The sequence below is a fragment of the Prosopis cineraria genome, unplaced genomic scaffold (genome assembly GCF_029017545.1).
Source record: "Prosopis cineraria cultivar Desert tree isolate PC_DT_omini unplaced genomic scaffold, ASM2901754v1 PC3, whole genome shotgun sequence".
NCBI classification, from domain to species: Eukaryota; Viridiplantae; Streptophyta; class Magnoliopsida; order Fabales; family Fabaceae; genus Prosopis; species Prosopis cineraria.
The window spans coordinates 32,166,927-32,183,234 of record NW_026555334.1 but is presented as its reverse complement, the minus strand read 5'-3'; the positions used below and the strand labels follow the sequence as shown (position 1 = coordinate 32,183,234).

Below are 16,308 nucleotides of genomic sequence, written 5' to 3'. Positions count from 1 at the left end.
TATAATTCATCAATGTTTGCTAATTTTCTTTCCACTTCCTTGGATGTTTTTTTCAATGCAATATTTTAACTGCTCACCCCATTAATAATTAAACATGAGTATATTGTAGAGCACTATATCTCCAGCTAGCTAGCTATATAGATCTGTCTCAAAGGGTATAATGAACATTTAATGGTCAGCACAGTTACTTTATGATGAGGAGATAGATGAGTTGAAATCATCTGTAGGTGTTGAAATTAACACGAAAATCAGGCAGCTGCCTAGGAGAGAGCTCGTGAGAATATCAACGTTTGGGCGGTGAAAGTTTTGGCTGGAAAAGACAGTTTCCTAGACTCACGAAGCCCCTATGTGCAGAGATTACAACATCATTTCATACCTTTTCCCTGTGCGTCAACAATTTTTGAAATCATACAATTGGTGAGTTACCGAAAGGAAGAATGAAATGATGGAGAATTAGTGCAAATTATAAAGTGAATTTTTAGTTTATAAAGCTCCACAATCAGCTGTCCATAAAAGTGATCGCACATTTTATATGTGGATGTGTTTAATTAAGTACTGGGTGTTGATGAACGACGTTGACAAACTACAGTGGCATGGGATTAATAATGGTAGACTAGTAATTACAGAAAAATATAAAAGTAGTACATTAATTAGTGGAAGAAGACGACATGATGAGAGAGGGACCAGGACACAACAAGTTCATGAATGTGGATGCTTTTCATCACGCCATTGAGTAGGCTCTGCTGCAAAATAGTGACTGCGTATTTTTCTAAAAGAAGCAGCTAGTAATGAGTAATTTTAGTCCATCTCTCACACCTACCTTCCTTTGTTTTCATATTGCTTAACTTTTTTTACCTCCTCCATTAATTATATTAATTAACGTAATTAATTCCCTCTCTCTATTTTACTTTCACCTTCACACTTCCATCCTCAATTCATCTTTAAATAGTGAAACATATCACTATGAATCTTTTTGGTCCTGGTTTATTCACACACACACACACACGCACACACGTATATGTATGTCTTTGACTTCCTATCAAAGCACCATTAATATTTGGCTTGGATTCAATGACTTAATAGTCAGTTTGGAGAGAGGGCTAATTTCTATTAATAGTCAGTTTCATAATTAGCAGTACATCTCACGCTTTAGCAAAATATGGATATTGGACGAATATTTCTTCACGGTTTTTCCTGGAAAGAATATAATAATAGGGTATGATTTTTCCACGAACCTGATAAAATTGTACTTTTGATCTGGGACTTTGTAGATTAGAGGCGAATTATCCAATTAGAGTCACGAGGTGGGGATTGACACCTGACAGCAATAAAAATACACAGTAGAGAGGCAAAATATCAGGAAGAATGATGGATTTGCATTGATTGTATTTAATACAGGCACTAAATATCTAATATTTAAATTATTAAAATTTAAATTAATTATTCAGATAAAATTATTTATTTATTAATTTTAAACAGGATATAAATTTAAAATTATTAATTTAAATTTTAATAATTTAAATATTACATATATTTAATATCTGTATTAACTACAGTCATTGAATCCAAATGAAATATAGATTTTTAATTAATTTAAATTAAGTCTAAATGTTAAATTTTAAAAATTTGACTCTCAATTCTATAACATGTGTTTCAAATTTTAACAAGCAAAATAAATTTATTTATTTTTTAATTATGTTAAAATTTTAAAAAATTATAAATTTATTGTAATAAAATTGTAAAATAAAAAGCTAAATTTATAAATTTTTAAAATTTAATATTTAAAATTTAATTTAAATTCATTAGTCCCTTGGGATCTATCATTCTCCCAATATATTACTTGGTGGAAAAGACTTTCCATATAAAATTGAACACTACCCTATTCTGTCCATCTAAACAAGTTAGGACGAAATGAGATGACCGCGATCGAACTAATTTTAGCACCATCGCATGCCTGGCCCCACGCCCCCACCCAGCTATATATTTTATATTATACACACGCACACATTTTGAAAAAACATGATTTTAAATTTTATTAATATAGTTATCTAAAACATAGCACACACCCATGAGATTGTTATCAACTCGAGAATAACATTAAAGCTGATAAGATCTCTGAAGTGAAAGTGCTATGGACTGGCATGAAGGAATTGCTCGATATTTTCAAGCCTTCATTGGATGGAGGTCGTGCCAAATTAAATCAGTTGAAGATGGTAGAAGAAGGTTATAATTCTAATCAATGTTATAAAAACGAATCAATTATTAAACTGATCGAAATATTGATTTATGATTTAATAGTCAGATTGTGGTTTAAACTAGAGCTCAATTGATAATAAATAAATTGATATATTTTAAATATTATATATTTAAAGTAGAAAGAAATAATCATATATAATAAAAAAAATGAATGTATAAATGTCAAACAAGATAATTTATAATTTATGACATCATTTTTATCCAAAATATATATAATTATTTCATAATTTATAACTTTAAAATATATACATACATATATTTATATATATATATATAATTCATACCTATTTCTTGCGTTTTTTCATTTCATCATGCTTGCGGGGTGTAAATATGTATAAATTATATTTTAAAAATATGAATTAAAAATAAAAAAATAACATGGCCAGTTCAACTTGTTTTTCATCAACTTTACTGATTTCGGTCAGTTCGTACCCGGTTCATAGAAAAAGTGACTTTTAGGTGTAATCGAATTGGACCTATAATAGGTTCCTGGTTCTTTTTTTTGTTTTTGTTTTTGTTTTTTCACTTCGTGGAAGTCGCAGACAATCAACATCCCTGAAAACCTGGTCTTGATTAAAGAATCGGATAAGTGTTAGGAATAATCTTAGAATGGAGCAAACAAAGATTATTGGTTTGATGTGTTGGGTCAAGACGCTTGCAATAATTTCCCACATACCAACATGGATATGCTCTCCGTTAATCATTTTGATATTCTTCTAAAACTCCATCTAACCTTTTCTTTCTTTCTTTCTTACTTTTTGATATATAGGAAACAAATTATGTAAGAGATAGTTTCTAGTGGTGCTGTAACTTCTCTCAAGCCTTGAGCTTGCCCCTCGTGTTAAAAAAAAAATTATGCAAGAGATAATATTTGGAGGAAAATTGTTAATAATAAATTCTTTATAACATAATATTTCACTGTAAGCTAAGTAATGGTTTCTATATATTTTAGTTTAATTAATGACCTTTAATAAATTTTCATAAAAATATTTTAACTAATTTATCAACACATGATTTTTAAGAGACGGGCCATTTTAAAAATATTCCAAACACAAGAATGAGAATTAAGAAAGAATAACCTACTATAGATAGTATAAAAAGGTAAAGGTTAATGATCCAGATTTTTTGAAAAGAAAAACAGGGAGAAAAATGTAAATAAAAGATATCACATCTTGCTTGTCAACTCATTTAAATTCACTATACAATACTGTACTTGGATATTTAAAATTTGAAATATAGTAGCCAATCCTTAGAGTAACAACAAATAGAAAATTGATTCATCCATGAGAGCAAGCAGCGGGCAAAAGTTTAGTTATACTTATTATCAACGACATGGCCACCTAAATTCTCTGCATTAATATCAATTCACATCAATATCAAACATAAGATATTGGGTAAAACAAAAAGATAACCCTATATTATAGATTTAGAAGCAATCCTAAACTTATTTGTATCACAATATTTCCTTTTAATTTTTTAAAATGATGCAATCCAATTCCTTCCGTTAATAAATAAGGACCTTAAAAATTACATAAAGGAACAAAAAATTACAATACATGATCCAAAATTATAAATAAATACTCAAAAAATTATTGAAAAGAGGCAAGGAATTTTTATTAGTCATTTTTTTATAATTTTTAAGGTTATTTTTTTATCATCTTTTAGTCAACAAACAGTTAATATTAATTTTGTTTAATAATAAGGAGCTAGATTATACTTTTTTTTTATAAAAAAAAAGTTGAAAGAGAACAATACATTAAAAATAAGTTTAAAAACACATATATTCCTTGATTTATAGTTTAAGAGTTAATTTGTTTTTTTACTTTAGAATATTTATAAAAATCTAAGACTGACCAAAAAAATGAAAAAATCACGGCCTTCTTGTAATCAACGTTCGATTTGCTTCGTTACAAGTTCAAACCCTTTTCGAGTCATCCAATTCAAAATTATCTTCTCTGACTTGACAAGCACGATTTCGAATACTAAGCAATTCAAAAAAGATAATGTGTATTTCTACAAATATCCAGGACCTCTATTGCATGACCTCTTTAAGTTTTATTTTGAAGCCAAAAATAAAAATCAGAAGCAACAATCTGCCAATACTATATGGTTTAAGCAATAAACTTATATATACTTATATATGAACTTAAGCCTAAAATTGTCTCATCAAATTAACCTTTTTATTATATATATATATATATATTGAATGTACTTGCTGATATATACTATATGATTTCCTTCTTCCCCTTGTTTATAATTACGTTAAAACAAAACATTCTAGAAGTATAAGTTTATACCGAGCAAAATCTAAAGAAATTCTTGGTGGGGCATTCTTGTAAGAACACACTCAGGCACACGTCATATAATTATCATCGTCAATATGTGGGAGAAGCTGATTCAACCGTGAATATAATAAGTCACGCATCAATCATTGCAGCATCAAGCTAGCACAGCCCGACGATGGATATAATCTTCGATACTCTCTCCTGAAAGATTTATTTGGAAGGTTAATTAATTATATTATATTCTCACACGTTGCTAAAAGAACTCCCAACAAAACTGGGCCAAACATCTGGATGAATCCCTCTTCATATCACTCAAAGATCCATTTTTTTTAATAGATTTATCTAACTTGATTCGAGCATTTTGGGTTCAATTGAAGAGATAACTCTTTTAAATGTGTTTTTTGCATTCACACGGACTAGAATCTAAGGTCCCATACATAATCCCTTTCATTAGAACTAATGCATGTCAGTATCCAAGATTTTAAGAAATCAACCGATGTATGATTAATAAAATCTTAATTTCCTCTTTCTTTACGCATAAACCTAGTCTACTTTGAAATCGAATTCTTCTAAAAGAAGACCCATAGTTGATAGTTCTATATAATCAATTGTTTTCTTTCAGCATTATCAAATCTGCTGTGGCTTCCCAATATTTACTATATGCGATGTATGAAGCTTGAGCAGATCTCGAAGTCTCTATATCTTTTGGCGCATAGTTACTTTTAACATTAAACAATGGATTAAGTTGCAATCAGTACCTATTTATGGGCAAAACAAGCACTATCACATGCGTTGAGCCAATTAAACAATGCCCTAGCTAATCAAATATGATACCATAAACAGTAGGGGTGGCCACGTGTTGGCTAATTGACTTGTCATTGAGAAGTTCATGTTCCCCACCACTGCCTTAATTGGAATCTTATGCGGTAATAAACAATTCAGTGATTAATTGGTTTAATCAGTTTTTTAAACACACTACACTGCCAAAGGTTTGGCGAAAAACAAAACTAAAGCTAGCTTAGCTAATATAATAATCTTATCAAGATAAATATGCAATCTAAAGGCATGGAGTTGCGGATTAAGTTGATGAACCATGCACCTGTGGGATGATCATTGGTTCGCAGGCCGCTTTCAAAGGGACAGCAACAACCCACCCCATCTTCTGCTGTTTTCATTGAGACTATGTTTGTCTTTTGTTTTTGGTAAAAAACCAGCCGAAGCCAACGACTTCGACTAACTTGGATTGAGCTGGATTAGGATCCTTTCCAGTAGAAGCTCTACCACCAAATTAAACACTGTTGCATTTTTAGGATTTGAACTCGAGACTTCTAATTAATTAAGCGGGCACAACTCTCCCTTGCTATTTATACCAAGCGCTTGTTAGTTTTGTCCCTAAATTCCCTTTTTGTGTTCTTATGACATTTTGTTTGAATATTTTGCACTCAAATTTACGACCTCCGTATCTGGTTCATTCTGATTGGAAAGGTAAAGTTGAAGCTGTCAAGCACTTCAAGAAAAAGATGAAAGAAGGGATATAGATATTATATTACTCGCTGATGACATCATGGTACGAATAGAAACTCAATGGAAAATTGGATTCAAAGTTGCTGACAATCAATAGGTATGTATGACCAACCACATGCCAGTGAGTTGTGAGGGGGTGTATATATAGGCGATGATTAAGAGACAGAACAAAGTGTGCCACAGACCTCGGAGATAGAAGTACATATATCAGATATATCACTATTTAAGTTGAAACTGGAAGTGAGACAAGCATAGTATAGCCATGATGATGGGTTCAGAGAAAGCGTGGAAGAAAGGGCCTTGGACTATTGAAGAGGATAAGCTGCTTACTGAATACGTGAACTTGCATGGTGAAGGAAGGTGGAGTTCAGTGGCCAAGTTTACAGGTAATATATAATATTGCACCCTTATATTCTGATTCTTCCATTTTTTTCCCCAAATGGAAATGCTAGTGAAAAAAGAAAAGAACACACACATGCACGCACATACTGAATTATTACTGACAGTGAATGTGGGAGTTTACTGATCGAAATGATTTCTCTTACTAAGTTAACCCTCGAGAACGGAAGACAGTAGCTAATGTTGAATGAGTGAGGTTTCAGGGTTGAATAGGAGTGGGAAAAGTTGCAGGTTGAGATGGGTCAACTATTTGAAGCCTGGGCTGAAGAAAGGCCACTTGACACCTCAAGAAGAAGCCATCATCTTTGAAATCCATGCTGTACTGGGCAACAAGTAATTAATTAATTGCATCAATATTAATCATATTTCTCTATTTCATTATCCTTTTCTTTCCTCTTGTTCAATTAACATACATAAATACACATGCACATGGTAATTACATTGAACGCAGGTGGTCTACCATAGCAAAATATTTGCCGGGTAGAACAGACAATGAGATTAAGAACTACTGGAGAACCCACTTCAAGAAGAAAGACAAATCCTCCCGTATTAATAAGAAGCATGAAAAGAGAAGATCAAGGATTCAAAAACAGATGAAACAACAAGAGCAGCAGCAGAAACAACAACCTCAACAGTATGATCTGCAAAGCAGGACCTCGTCTCATGCGGACTCAAACAATCAAACAAACTTTTCTGGGACAGTTCTACAAGACAACTACCACCTAGTTACCACCACGATGGAAGAGCAAATTAATTACTTTCCTTTCGTGTATCAGGATTACTTTCCATCCCCGTGGCCTCAAAGTACGGGAGAAGAAGATGAAGACTTGTGGGTTACGTTATGGAACCTTGACGAAGAAACACAAGGTCATGGAGATCATGTAAACCAGTTCAACAAAGTTTCCATTCCAAACCAAGTTACAACTTCTTCTTTCGATGATATTACCAACGACCTCTGCTTTGCGAAATACGTGTCCGGCTGAACTTCCTGACTTATTTATGTTGTACTCTTAGTGTTTGCAGCTATGTTATTCAGTAAATTTTCTTTTCTTCTTTTCTTCTGCAATCGAAAAATTGTAACTCATCAGTGTACTTAAACTAAACTGCTGTTTCTTGTTGGAATTTGAATGGGAACCTCCAAATAATTGATGCTTGAATAAGGAAGGAAGGACTCAAATGGAAGAAGTTTTTTATTTCCAACTCTAATAGTAATCTATACACACTCTTTTGATTTTCATAACTCCCACTCTCTCTCACTGTATATCACGTCACTCTTCTTTTCGTCTCACACACTTGCGTGCTTCACTCAGCACTTCTTCTTGCTCACTTCATTCGCTGGCTCTTTTTGGCTCACATGTCGGTTGAATTCTCCCACAGCCTTCTCTCGATTGTTCCATTTTTCACGGCCTTGGAGTATTAAAAAATTATTTCCAGGATCATCTTTTCATGGCCGTTGTGGTGTTGCTTCAGCTGAGAAAGTTTCCAGATTTTTCCTATCAAATATCTTCTAGATAGAGGGAGAGAAGTCGGTGATTTTTCATTTATTGTGTTCCTTCTTGGCTAATTTTTCTCACACGTATGCATGCGTGTGTTCCTGTATATTCGTTCACTCACACAAATGCTTGAGTTGACTACACTTAGGTAAACAGTAACGAACATTGAAAGCTATGTTGGATCTTTATATCTCAATTCATACAGGCAAGTAAAGTAATGTATGTGTACCTGAAGAATTTATGAGTGCTCGAGAAAGCTCGATTACCTTGAGTGTAAGGAGGTACACAACCCACAAGTCCCTAGAGCCTTCAGAGAGTTCGGAGATAATAGAGTAGAAGAAAATGAGTCGTGTGTTTGCGGTTATCAACTAATCGACTTATATAAATCAAATCGGTAACCATCTTATTAAATAATAAATAATTATATATCTTATTATTTCTGACTCAGTAAGTTAAGAGATAGGGAATAACTGATGGCTACTGGGTTGTGGATTGGGCCTTTGCCCATTGGGCTCACTTGTGTGGTCCTCCTATCACGGTCCATACAAGATTATAAAGATCAATCTGTTTGGGCTTATTAATTAATGTTAATCCATAATTAAATATTCCAACAATCTCCCACTTGGATTGCATTAATTAAGCAAGTTGTATAAACAAGCCACAAACAAAATTCAAAAAATAAAACTCCACAAAATCATTGAATCTTATGGGAAAACAAGTGATATGATTTCTCACAATCTGAATAAAACATGAAATTTTATTTCAAAACATAGCTCAGTAAGATAACAACATAAATCACTAATTCCTATGGGGAAACAAGTGACATGCATAGCGTACCATAATAGAATCATTGAATCCTATGAGGATACAAATGATATAAATGCATCTAACTGAACTGAACATAACTCACAGAAGAAAAAAAAAATAAAGCCTAAAGAAAAATTACAACATAAAAGGTTCTCAAACTCCCACTAAACTAGGGCATTAAAGGAATTCACAATACCCATACAAGTTACATGATTTTGAAAAACTTCTACAAGTAAGCCCTTAGTCAGCGGATCTGCAAGCATCTGTGTGCCAGGAATGTGTACCACACGGGTTTGAGACTTAGCAATTTTCTCTTTCACAAACATAAGTTTAATATCAAAATGCTTTGTATGGATGAAATTTCTGTGATTATTAGCATAGTATACTGCAAATTTATTATCACAATAAATGGTTAGAGGACATGATATTGATTCAACTAAGCGCATGCTAGATATCAACTTTCTCAGCCATATAGCGTGATGTGTAGTCTCAAAACAAGCAATATACTCAGCTTCCATGGATGAAACTGCCGTAAGTGTAACATGATAATATAGCCAGTCGTGGATTTATGATCATCCAGACAAGAGGCAAAATCTGAATCTGAAAAGCCAACAATCTCAAGATCTTCTGATCCTTTAAAGTCATAATCAGAATAACCAACAACCTCAAGAGAATTTGACCTTCTGTAAGTTAACATATGATTCTTCATACCTTGAAGATACCTCATAACTTTCTTAGCAGCCTTCCAATGATCCAGACCTGGATCATTTAAGTATCAACCTAGCACTCCAATGGTAAAGGCTATATCTGGTCGAGTATACACTTGAACATACATAAGGCTATCGACAGCGAAAGCGTATGGTATCTTTCTCATTTCAGCCCTCTTCTTATCATCTTTGGGACACTGTAACTCTGATAACAGTTCACCTTTCTGTACAAGAGCAGGTGAAGGAGAACATGAATCCATTCTGAATCTCTTAAGTACACGCTCAATATAAGTGGCCTGTGATTAACCAAGAATACCACGAGATCTATCATGATGAATCTGTATCCTAAGAACAAAGGAGGCTTCACCCATGTCCTTCATGTCAAAATGGCAAGACAATAGGCGCTTTATCTCATTGAGGAAATTTATTGAATTGCTGGCTAACAAGATATTATCAACATAGAGAACAAGAATGGCGAAATTGTTCTCATCAAACTTCTGGTAGATACACTAATCTGAGACATTCTCAACAAAATTGAGAAAGGTGATAACTTCATCAAATTTTAGATACCACTGCCTAGAGGCTTGTTTTAGCCCATAAATGGATCTCTTTAATCTGCACACTAGATGTTCTTTACCGAATTCAATAAAACCATTAGGTTGTGTCATGTAGACTTCTTCATACAAATCGCCATTCAAGAATGCAGTCTTAACATCCATCTGGTGAAGATCAAGATCAAGTTGTGCAATTAAAGCCATTACCACTCTAAAAGCATCTTTGGTGGATACCGGAGAGAAGGTTTCTTTCTGGTTGTAGCCTTTAGCTAGAAGTTTAGCTTTATATCTATCAATTTCACCTCTAACTCCTCATTTTGTTTTAAAGACCCACTTGCAACTCACTGGTTTAAACCCCTTTGGTAGCTCTACAAGCTCCTATACGTGATTGCGGTACATAGAGGCAATTTCTTCACTCATAGCCTCCAACCATTCAAAAGAATAAGAGCTAAAAATAGCCTCTTGGTAACATATTAGGTCTAAACTATCAATAGCATCTAAATTAAATTCCTGCAAATACACCATGTAATCATCTGGAATAGCAGACCTGCGAATCCTTTGGGACCGTCTTGGTTCAACAACCAGATCCCTATCATCCTCTAAAGGTGGTTCATCTTGAGTTTCATCCTGATCCACGGCATTATTTCTATCAACATGAGGGGTTGTCAAGATAGGCATAGGCAAGATGCTACTTTCGTCATGCAAAGTAATATGCCTAGGCACAAAGCTCCCACTATCTAAGGCATCTTCAAAGAAATAAGCTCGGTCAGATTCAATTACCCTAGTAGTGTGATTTAGACAATAGAATCTGTACCCACGAGATCCGATGCAATAGCCAATAAAGAAACTATCAACAGTTTTAGCATCAAGCTTCATCTGTTGTGGATTGTAAGGTTTTAGTTGTGCTTTACAACCCCAAACTCGCATATGCTTCAGCGCGGGAGTCCTTCCAAAATATAACTCATATGGAGTCTTTGGAACTAACTTGTTAGGAACTTGATTCAAAATATAAACAGCAATTTTAAGTGCATCACCCCATAAGAATTCTGGCAGTGAGGAGTGACTGATCATGCTCCTAACCATATCCATGAGAGTACGATTTCATCTTTCTGCAACCCCATTCTGTTGCGGGGTCCCAGGCATAGTATACCGAGCTTCAATGCCATGCTCTTGAAGGTACAAAGCAAATGGCCCAGGGTTCCTGCCAGTCTTAGTATATCTCCCATAAAATTCTCCTCCTCTATCAGATCTCACACATTTGATCAACTTGCTAGATTTCAATTCGACTGCTGCTTTAAAGGTCTTGAATGCATTAAGGGACTCACCTTTTTCACGCAAGAGTTCAATCCATCCATGATGAGAGTAATCATCTATGAAGGTGATGAAATATCTGAAACCACCCATAGCCGGAGGTGTGATAGGTCCACAGATATCAGTATGGATTAGGTCTAAAGTGTTCTTAGACCTCTTTGCCCCTTTGGTTCTAGCTCTAGCAGGAAATTTTTCCTTTATGCAATTAACACAAGTCTCAAAATCTGAGAAATCAAGGTCTTGTAAGACACCTTGCTTAGTCATGCGCTTCAATCTCTCTCTAGAGATATGACCTAAATGACAATGCCATAACATAGAGGAATTATCATTGGGCCTTTGACATTTATGCCCAATAGCAGCATTGATATAGAGATTAGGAAGTTCAAGTGACCAATTATTCAATCGATATAAACCATATATCAAGGAAGCGATACCAACATTAATGGAATCAAAACAAATGTCAATTTTCTCATTTTCTTGGAAGAATGAATAGCCACAAATATCCAATGCAGAAGTTAAAATTAAATTCCTCTTCATAGAAGGTACATAAATAACATTGTTCAAATGTAAAATATGACTAGAATTTAAATACAAAGAAACAATTCCAATACATTCAACTGATGCCTTGCTCCCTGTTATGCCAAAGACTGACCTCTGTACCTCACTTAGAATCTTCTAGTTTCTTAGCCCCTGTAGAGAATTCACAAAATGTACAGTGGCACCAGAATCCAGCCACCATGAGTCAAAAGAAGTTTCAATGGTGTTAGATTCAAAACAGACTAAAGCTAGAGGGGCAGTTTGAAGAATTGTACCTTCACTTTCTTATTTGTTCTTCAATTTGAAGCAATTAGCTTCAATGTGACCTGGTTTCTTGCAATAATTGCATAATCCCTTAAAGGGTTTCTTCCTCGACTTCTTACTCTTATTACCATCCTTCTTAAAGGTTGGATTATTAGGCTTTGGGCCATCATACTTCTTCCATTTTTTCTTATATGACCCTCCAGATTTGCTGCCAGAGCCACGGGAAACATAGTTTATTGAGTGAGAGGAATTCTTCTTTATAGCTTTCTCTTCTTGAGTGACTATTGATATCATCTAGTCAACAGACCATTCAGCTTCTTGTGAGTTGTATGAAGTCCTCAAGAATGTGTACTTTGATGGCAGTGATTGAATAACATGGTAAACTATGGTACTTTCACCCAAATCAATCTCATATGACTTAAGCTTGTTATAGTAATGAACAAGCTTCAGAATGTGCTCCCTAACACCAGAAACTCCGTCATATCGAGTATTGTCAAGAAGTGATAGATAGTAGTTCTTTTAAGTCTTGTCAAGCTGCTTGTATTTGTTACCAATAGCTTTCAAGTACTTTACTACAGTATCCTTTTCAGAAATGCTGTCCCTAATTTCCTTTTCAATTGTGTACTTGATGATCGCTAGACAAATCTGGTTAGACTCACTCCATTGTTTATGGAAGGCCATTTCAGAAGCACTGGATTCGGAAGAGAGATCCACAAGCTTGGGTTCTCTCAAAGCTAAATCTTTCTCAGAAATGGTCAGATACATAGTCAGGGACTCTTTTCAGTCATCATAATTAGTCCCATTGAGAGCCTTCACAAAGGATAGTTGCGTAAAAGCGGAAACTGAAATCGCAAAATAGAAATTGGGAAATATTAAATATGCGTGCATGACATAATTATAAAACAGAATTTCCTAACAAGCGATTATCAATTATGCAACTATAATCATGCACCAAGAAGGCTCATATACTATAAAATTTAACTCATACAAAAGTCCATACAAAATAATGCATTAAACATTTCCATATCTATAGGGTACAACAAATATCTAACACATTAAAGGAGTGCTATTAGCCTATCCTCAAAACCAACCATCAAAATCATATTAATAATGTCACACCTATGGGGTATGTCCATTATCAATACTACAAGATTCTAAGCATCACCAATAATTTACAAAGTCACAAATTTTATGACGTTAGAACAAAACAAAATAATTTTAAAAGGTCCTTAGGGTCTTTTAGGAATTAAGAAATAAATTTAGAACTTAAGTAAAAATTTTGAAAGATAATCAGGGGCAAATAAGTAATTTTGGAAGAGATTTGGGTCAAAACTGCAATTCTGAAGGTTAAGGGACTAATTGTAATTTCTAGAAATATAATGGGGCTAATTCATAAATTTAAGAAATTGTGGGCCAAAGGAGGTAATTTAAAACTGGTGCTGAAACGCAATTAACAGAAATATTTTTTTTTGTTGTACTGGGCACGTACGATTTGGGCCCAGTAGACGTGGTCCAGCCTACCAGAAACCAATATATATATATATATATATATTTTTTTTTTTTTTGACAACTCTGGGCCAAAACGAAATATGGGCCCAGTATCCAAGAAACCGGATCCCTGGGATTCGATTTCTGACCCTGTTGTTGGGTTTGTGATGGTCGTGTAGGAGAAGAGGAAGAAGGGAGGAATCACTAGCGAGCATGGAGTTCCAGCCATGAGCCGTCGCCGGAGCCATCGCCTGGAGCCAGGAGGAACGATGTCGTTCCTATCTCCGGCAAAGGAGGAAGCTGCTGTGAACCGTAAAGGGTCTTCACTAGCTGTGAGTCAGGAGGCCAGGTGAGATGAGAGTCAGCATTCACGTCTCCGGTGACGTGAACGCTGCTGCCGACACGAGAGTGGAAGAAACACGCCGTGTCACCGCCGCGAACCAGGCAAGGCGACGCCACGAACCTGAAGAGAAGACGCTCTAGATGATTCAAAGAGATTACTTCCTATAGCAAGATCACAGTGAAGAGAACGTGCAGTGAAGGAGAATTCTGGCGAACGTGCAGTGAACACGGATATGCAATCTCCATCAGCGACCATGAAGATGTTAGGGAGCACGAAGAAGACGAGAATAATGAATGCGATGATGAAGGCAATTTTTTTTTGTGCTTTCATCATAAACATAACAGAATTTAAAAAAAATTCTCAAATTCATACTCATTTTTTTGAATAATATGGATATAAAAAAATTATCAGTATAAGATAAATCTCTATCAATATATGTCATTAGAAGAATTGAGATATATAAATTTAAAATTCGTTACCAAGGCTCTGATGCCACGTGTTGGATCTTTATATCTCAATTCATATAGACAAGTAAAGTAATGTATGCGTACCTGAAGAATCCATGAGTACTCGAGAAAGCTCGATTACCTTGAGTGTAGGGAGGTACACAACTCACAAGTTCCCAGAGCCTTCAGAGAGTTCAGAGATAATAGAATAGAAGAAAATGAGTCGTGTGTTTGTGGTTATCGACTAACCGACTTATATAGATCAGATTGGTAACCACCTTATTAAATAATAAATAATTATATATCTTATTATCTTTGACTCAGTCAGTTAAGAGATAGGGAATAACTGATGACTACTGGGTTGTGGATTGGGCCTCTGTCCATTGGGCTCACTTGTGTGGTCCTCCTATCACGGTCCACACAAGATCATAAAAACCAATCTGTTTGATTTATTAATTAATGTTAATCTATAATTAAATATTCTAACATTCTTGTATATTCATTCACTCACACAAATGCTTGAGTTGACTACACTTAGGTAAACAGTAACGAACATTGAAAGCTATATTAGTATAAATTTTCTTGGCTCTATTGAATTGAGAACTTTATGTCCCAGTGGACACGACCTTACATTTTATACATTTAAACTTGCTTAGAAATATGATGCTGATCTCCAAGGGTCTATTTGTTTTCTGTTTTTAACAATAAAAAAATTTGAAAATTTATTTAGATAAGTAGTTTTCATTTACTTATTTTTAAAACTGTCATCATTTTTTGGTTTTTTTTAAAGAGGAACAACTTTAAGTTGTTTGTTTTATTTTTCTTATTTTTAAAATACATTACATTTGATTATTAAAAAATTATAATTATTTTAAATAATTTTTATTATTAATTATTACTATTAACTGGCTATAACCATAATTATCATTCTATTTTTTTAATTTTAAAAATGTTTTTAAATTGACATAGCTAACGACTTTTCATTTCATTTTGTTCTAAAAATTGTTTTGAAAACTATATTATAAATTGAAAAATGAGAACAAAAACCAAGCATGTACTTAGCTTCCTCGATTCTCATGCTTTATTTCGCCATAATCATGCTACTAAACGTTATGATGCCTTGAACATGACTGGTCGACTGGATGCTCCTGAGTTTATTTAACTGTATGATGATTGATAAAGCACTGAAATTTTGCCCCCCATGTTATATATATATATACACACATGCAAATTGCTAAGAATTCACATCGCCAGATGTTGAGAATTGTAAATACAGACCAATCAATATTGCATCATCGATATAAAACATACAAAGTATATATTAAGAGATCACATCTTGCGTACTGTGCATCTACTCTTAAATTTTATGAAAATGAATTGGGGATTTAGTTTAATATATAGATTATTAATAGAAGTGGTGGTTATAAGGAAACTTTACATGTTCCTTTTTTTTTTTTTTTCTGGGAAAGTTAGGGGTATATATTTATTTTGTTGGCCTTTATCTCATATTCTCATTCAATGGTTGACTCACGAATCACGATTTTGGCATGTAAAGTGAGACGCGTATTTTACTCCGTCCACGTGTCTCTTACGGAGGCCAAATGGTCCTAGCAGGAGCCGTTGGATTTGAAGTACAAAAAAGGATTAAGCCCAACGTTGTAACCAAAAAAAGATAAAGCCCAATGATTTGGATTCAGGCAACGTCCTTGCGATGAAGATACATGGGCCAAGGAAGAAGAAAGTTCATTCTGGAGGAGTCGTGCATCAGTAAAAGCAATTGGCCCATGCAGGTCTCGAACCTGCGACCTTCGCGTTATTAGCACGACGCTCTAACCAACTGAGCTAATAGGCCGTTGAAGTCGATGCGGAAAAATATATTACATGATTAAATCTT

The 16,308-nt window shown here is 34.3% G+C and overlaps 1 protein-coding gene and 1 non-coding gene across 2 annotated transcripts; one reads left to right on the top strand and one right to left on the bottom strand.

Moving 5' to 3' along the window:
• The first annotated feature begins 6,058 nt into the window (after positions 1–6,058).
• On the top strand, positions 6,059–7,586 carry LOC129307485 (MYB-like transcription factor EOBI). The gene is made up of 3 exons (XM_054948463.1): positions 6,059–6,451; positions 6,668–6,797; positions 6,916–7,586. The coding sequence occupies exons 1-3, from the start codon at positions 6,328–6,330 to the stop codon at positions 7,445–7,447; spliced, it is 786 nt and encodes a 261-aa protein (XP_054804438.1). The 5' UTR covers positions 6,059–6,327; the 3' UTR covers positions 7,448–7,586.
• Positions 7,587–16,192: 8,606 nt separating this feature from the next.
• On the bottom strand, positions 16,193–16,266 carry TRNAI-AAU (transfer RNA isoleucine (anticodon AAU)). The gene has a single exon. It is a non-coding gene; the product is annotated as a tRNA-Ile (tRNA).
• Positions 16,267–16,308: the final 42 nt, after the last annotated feature.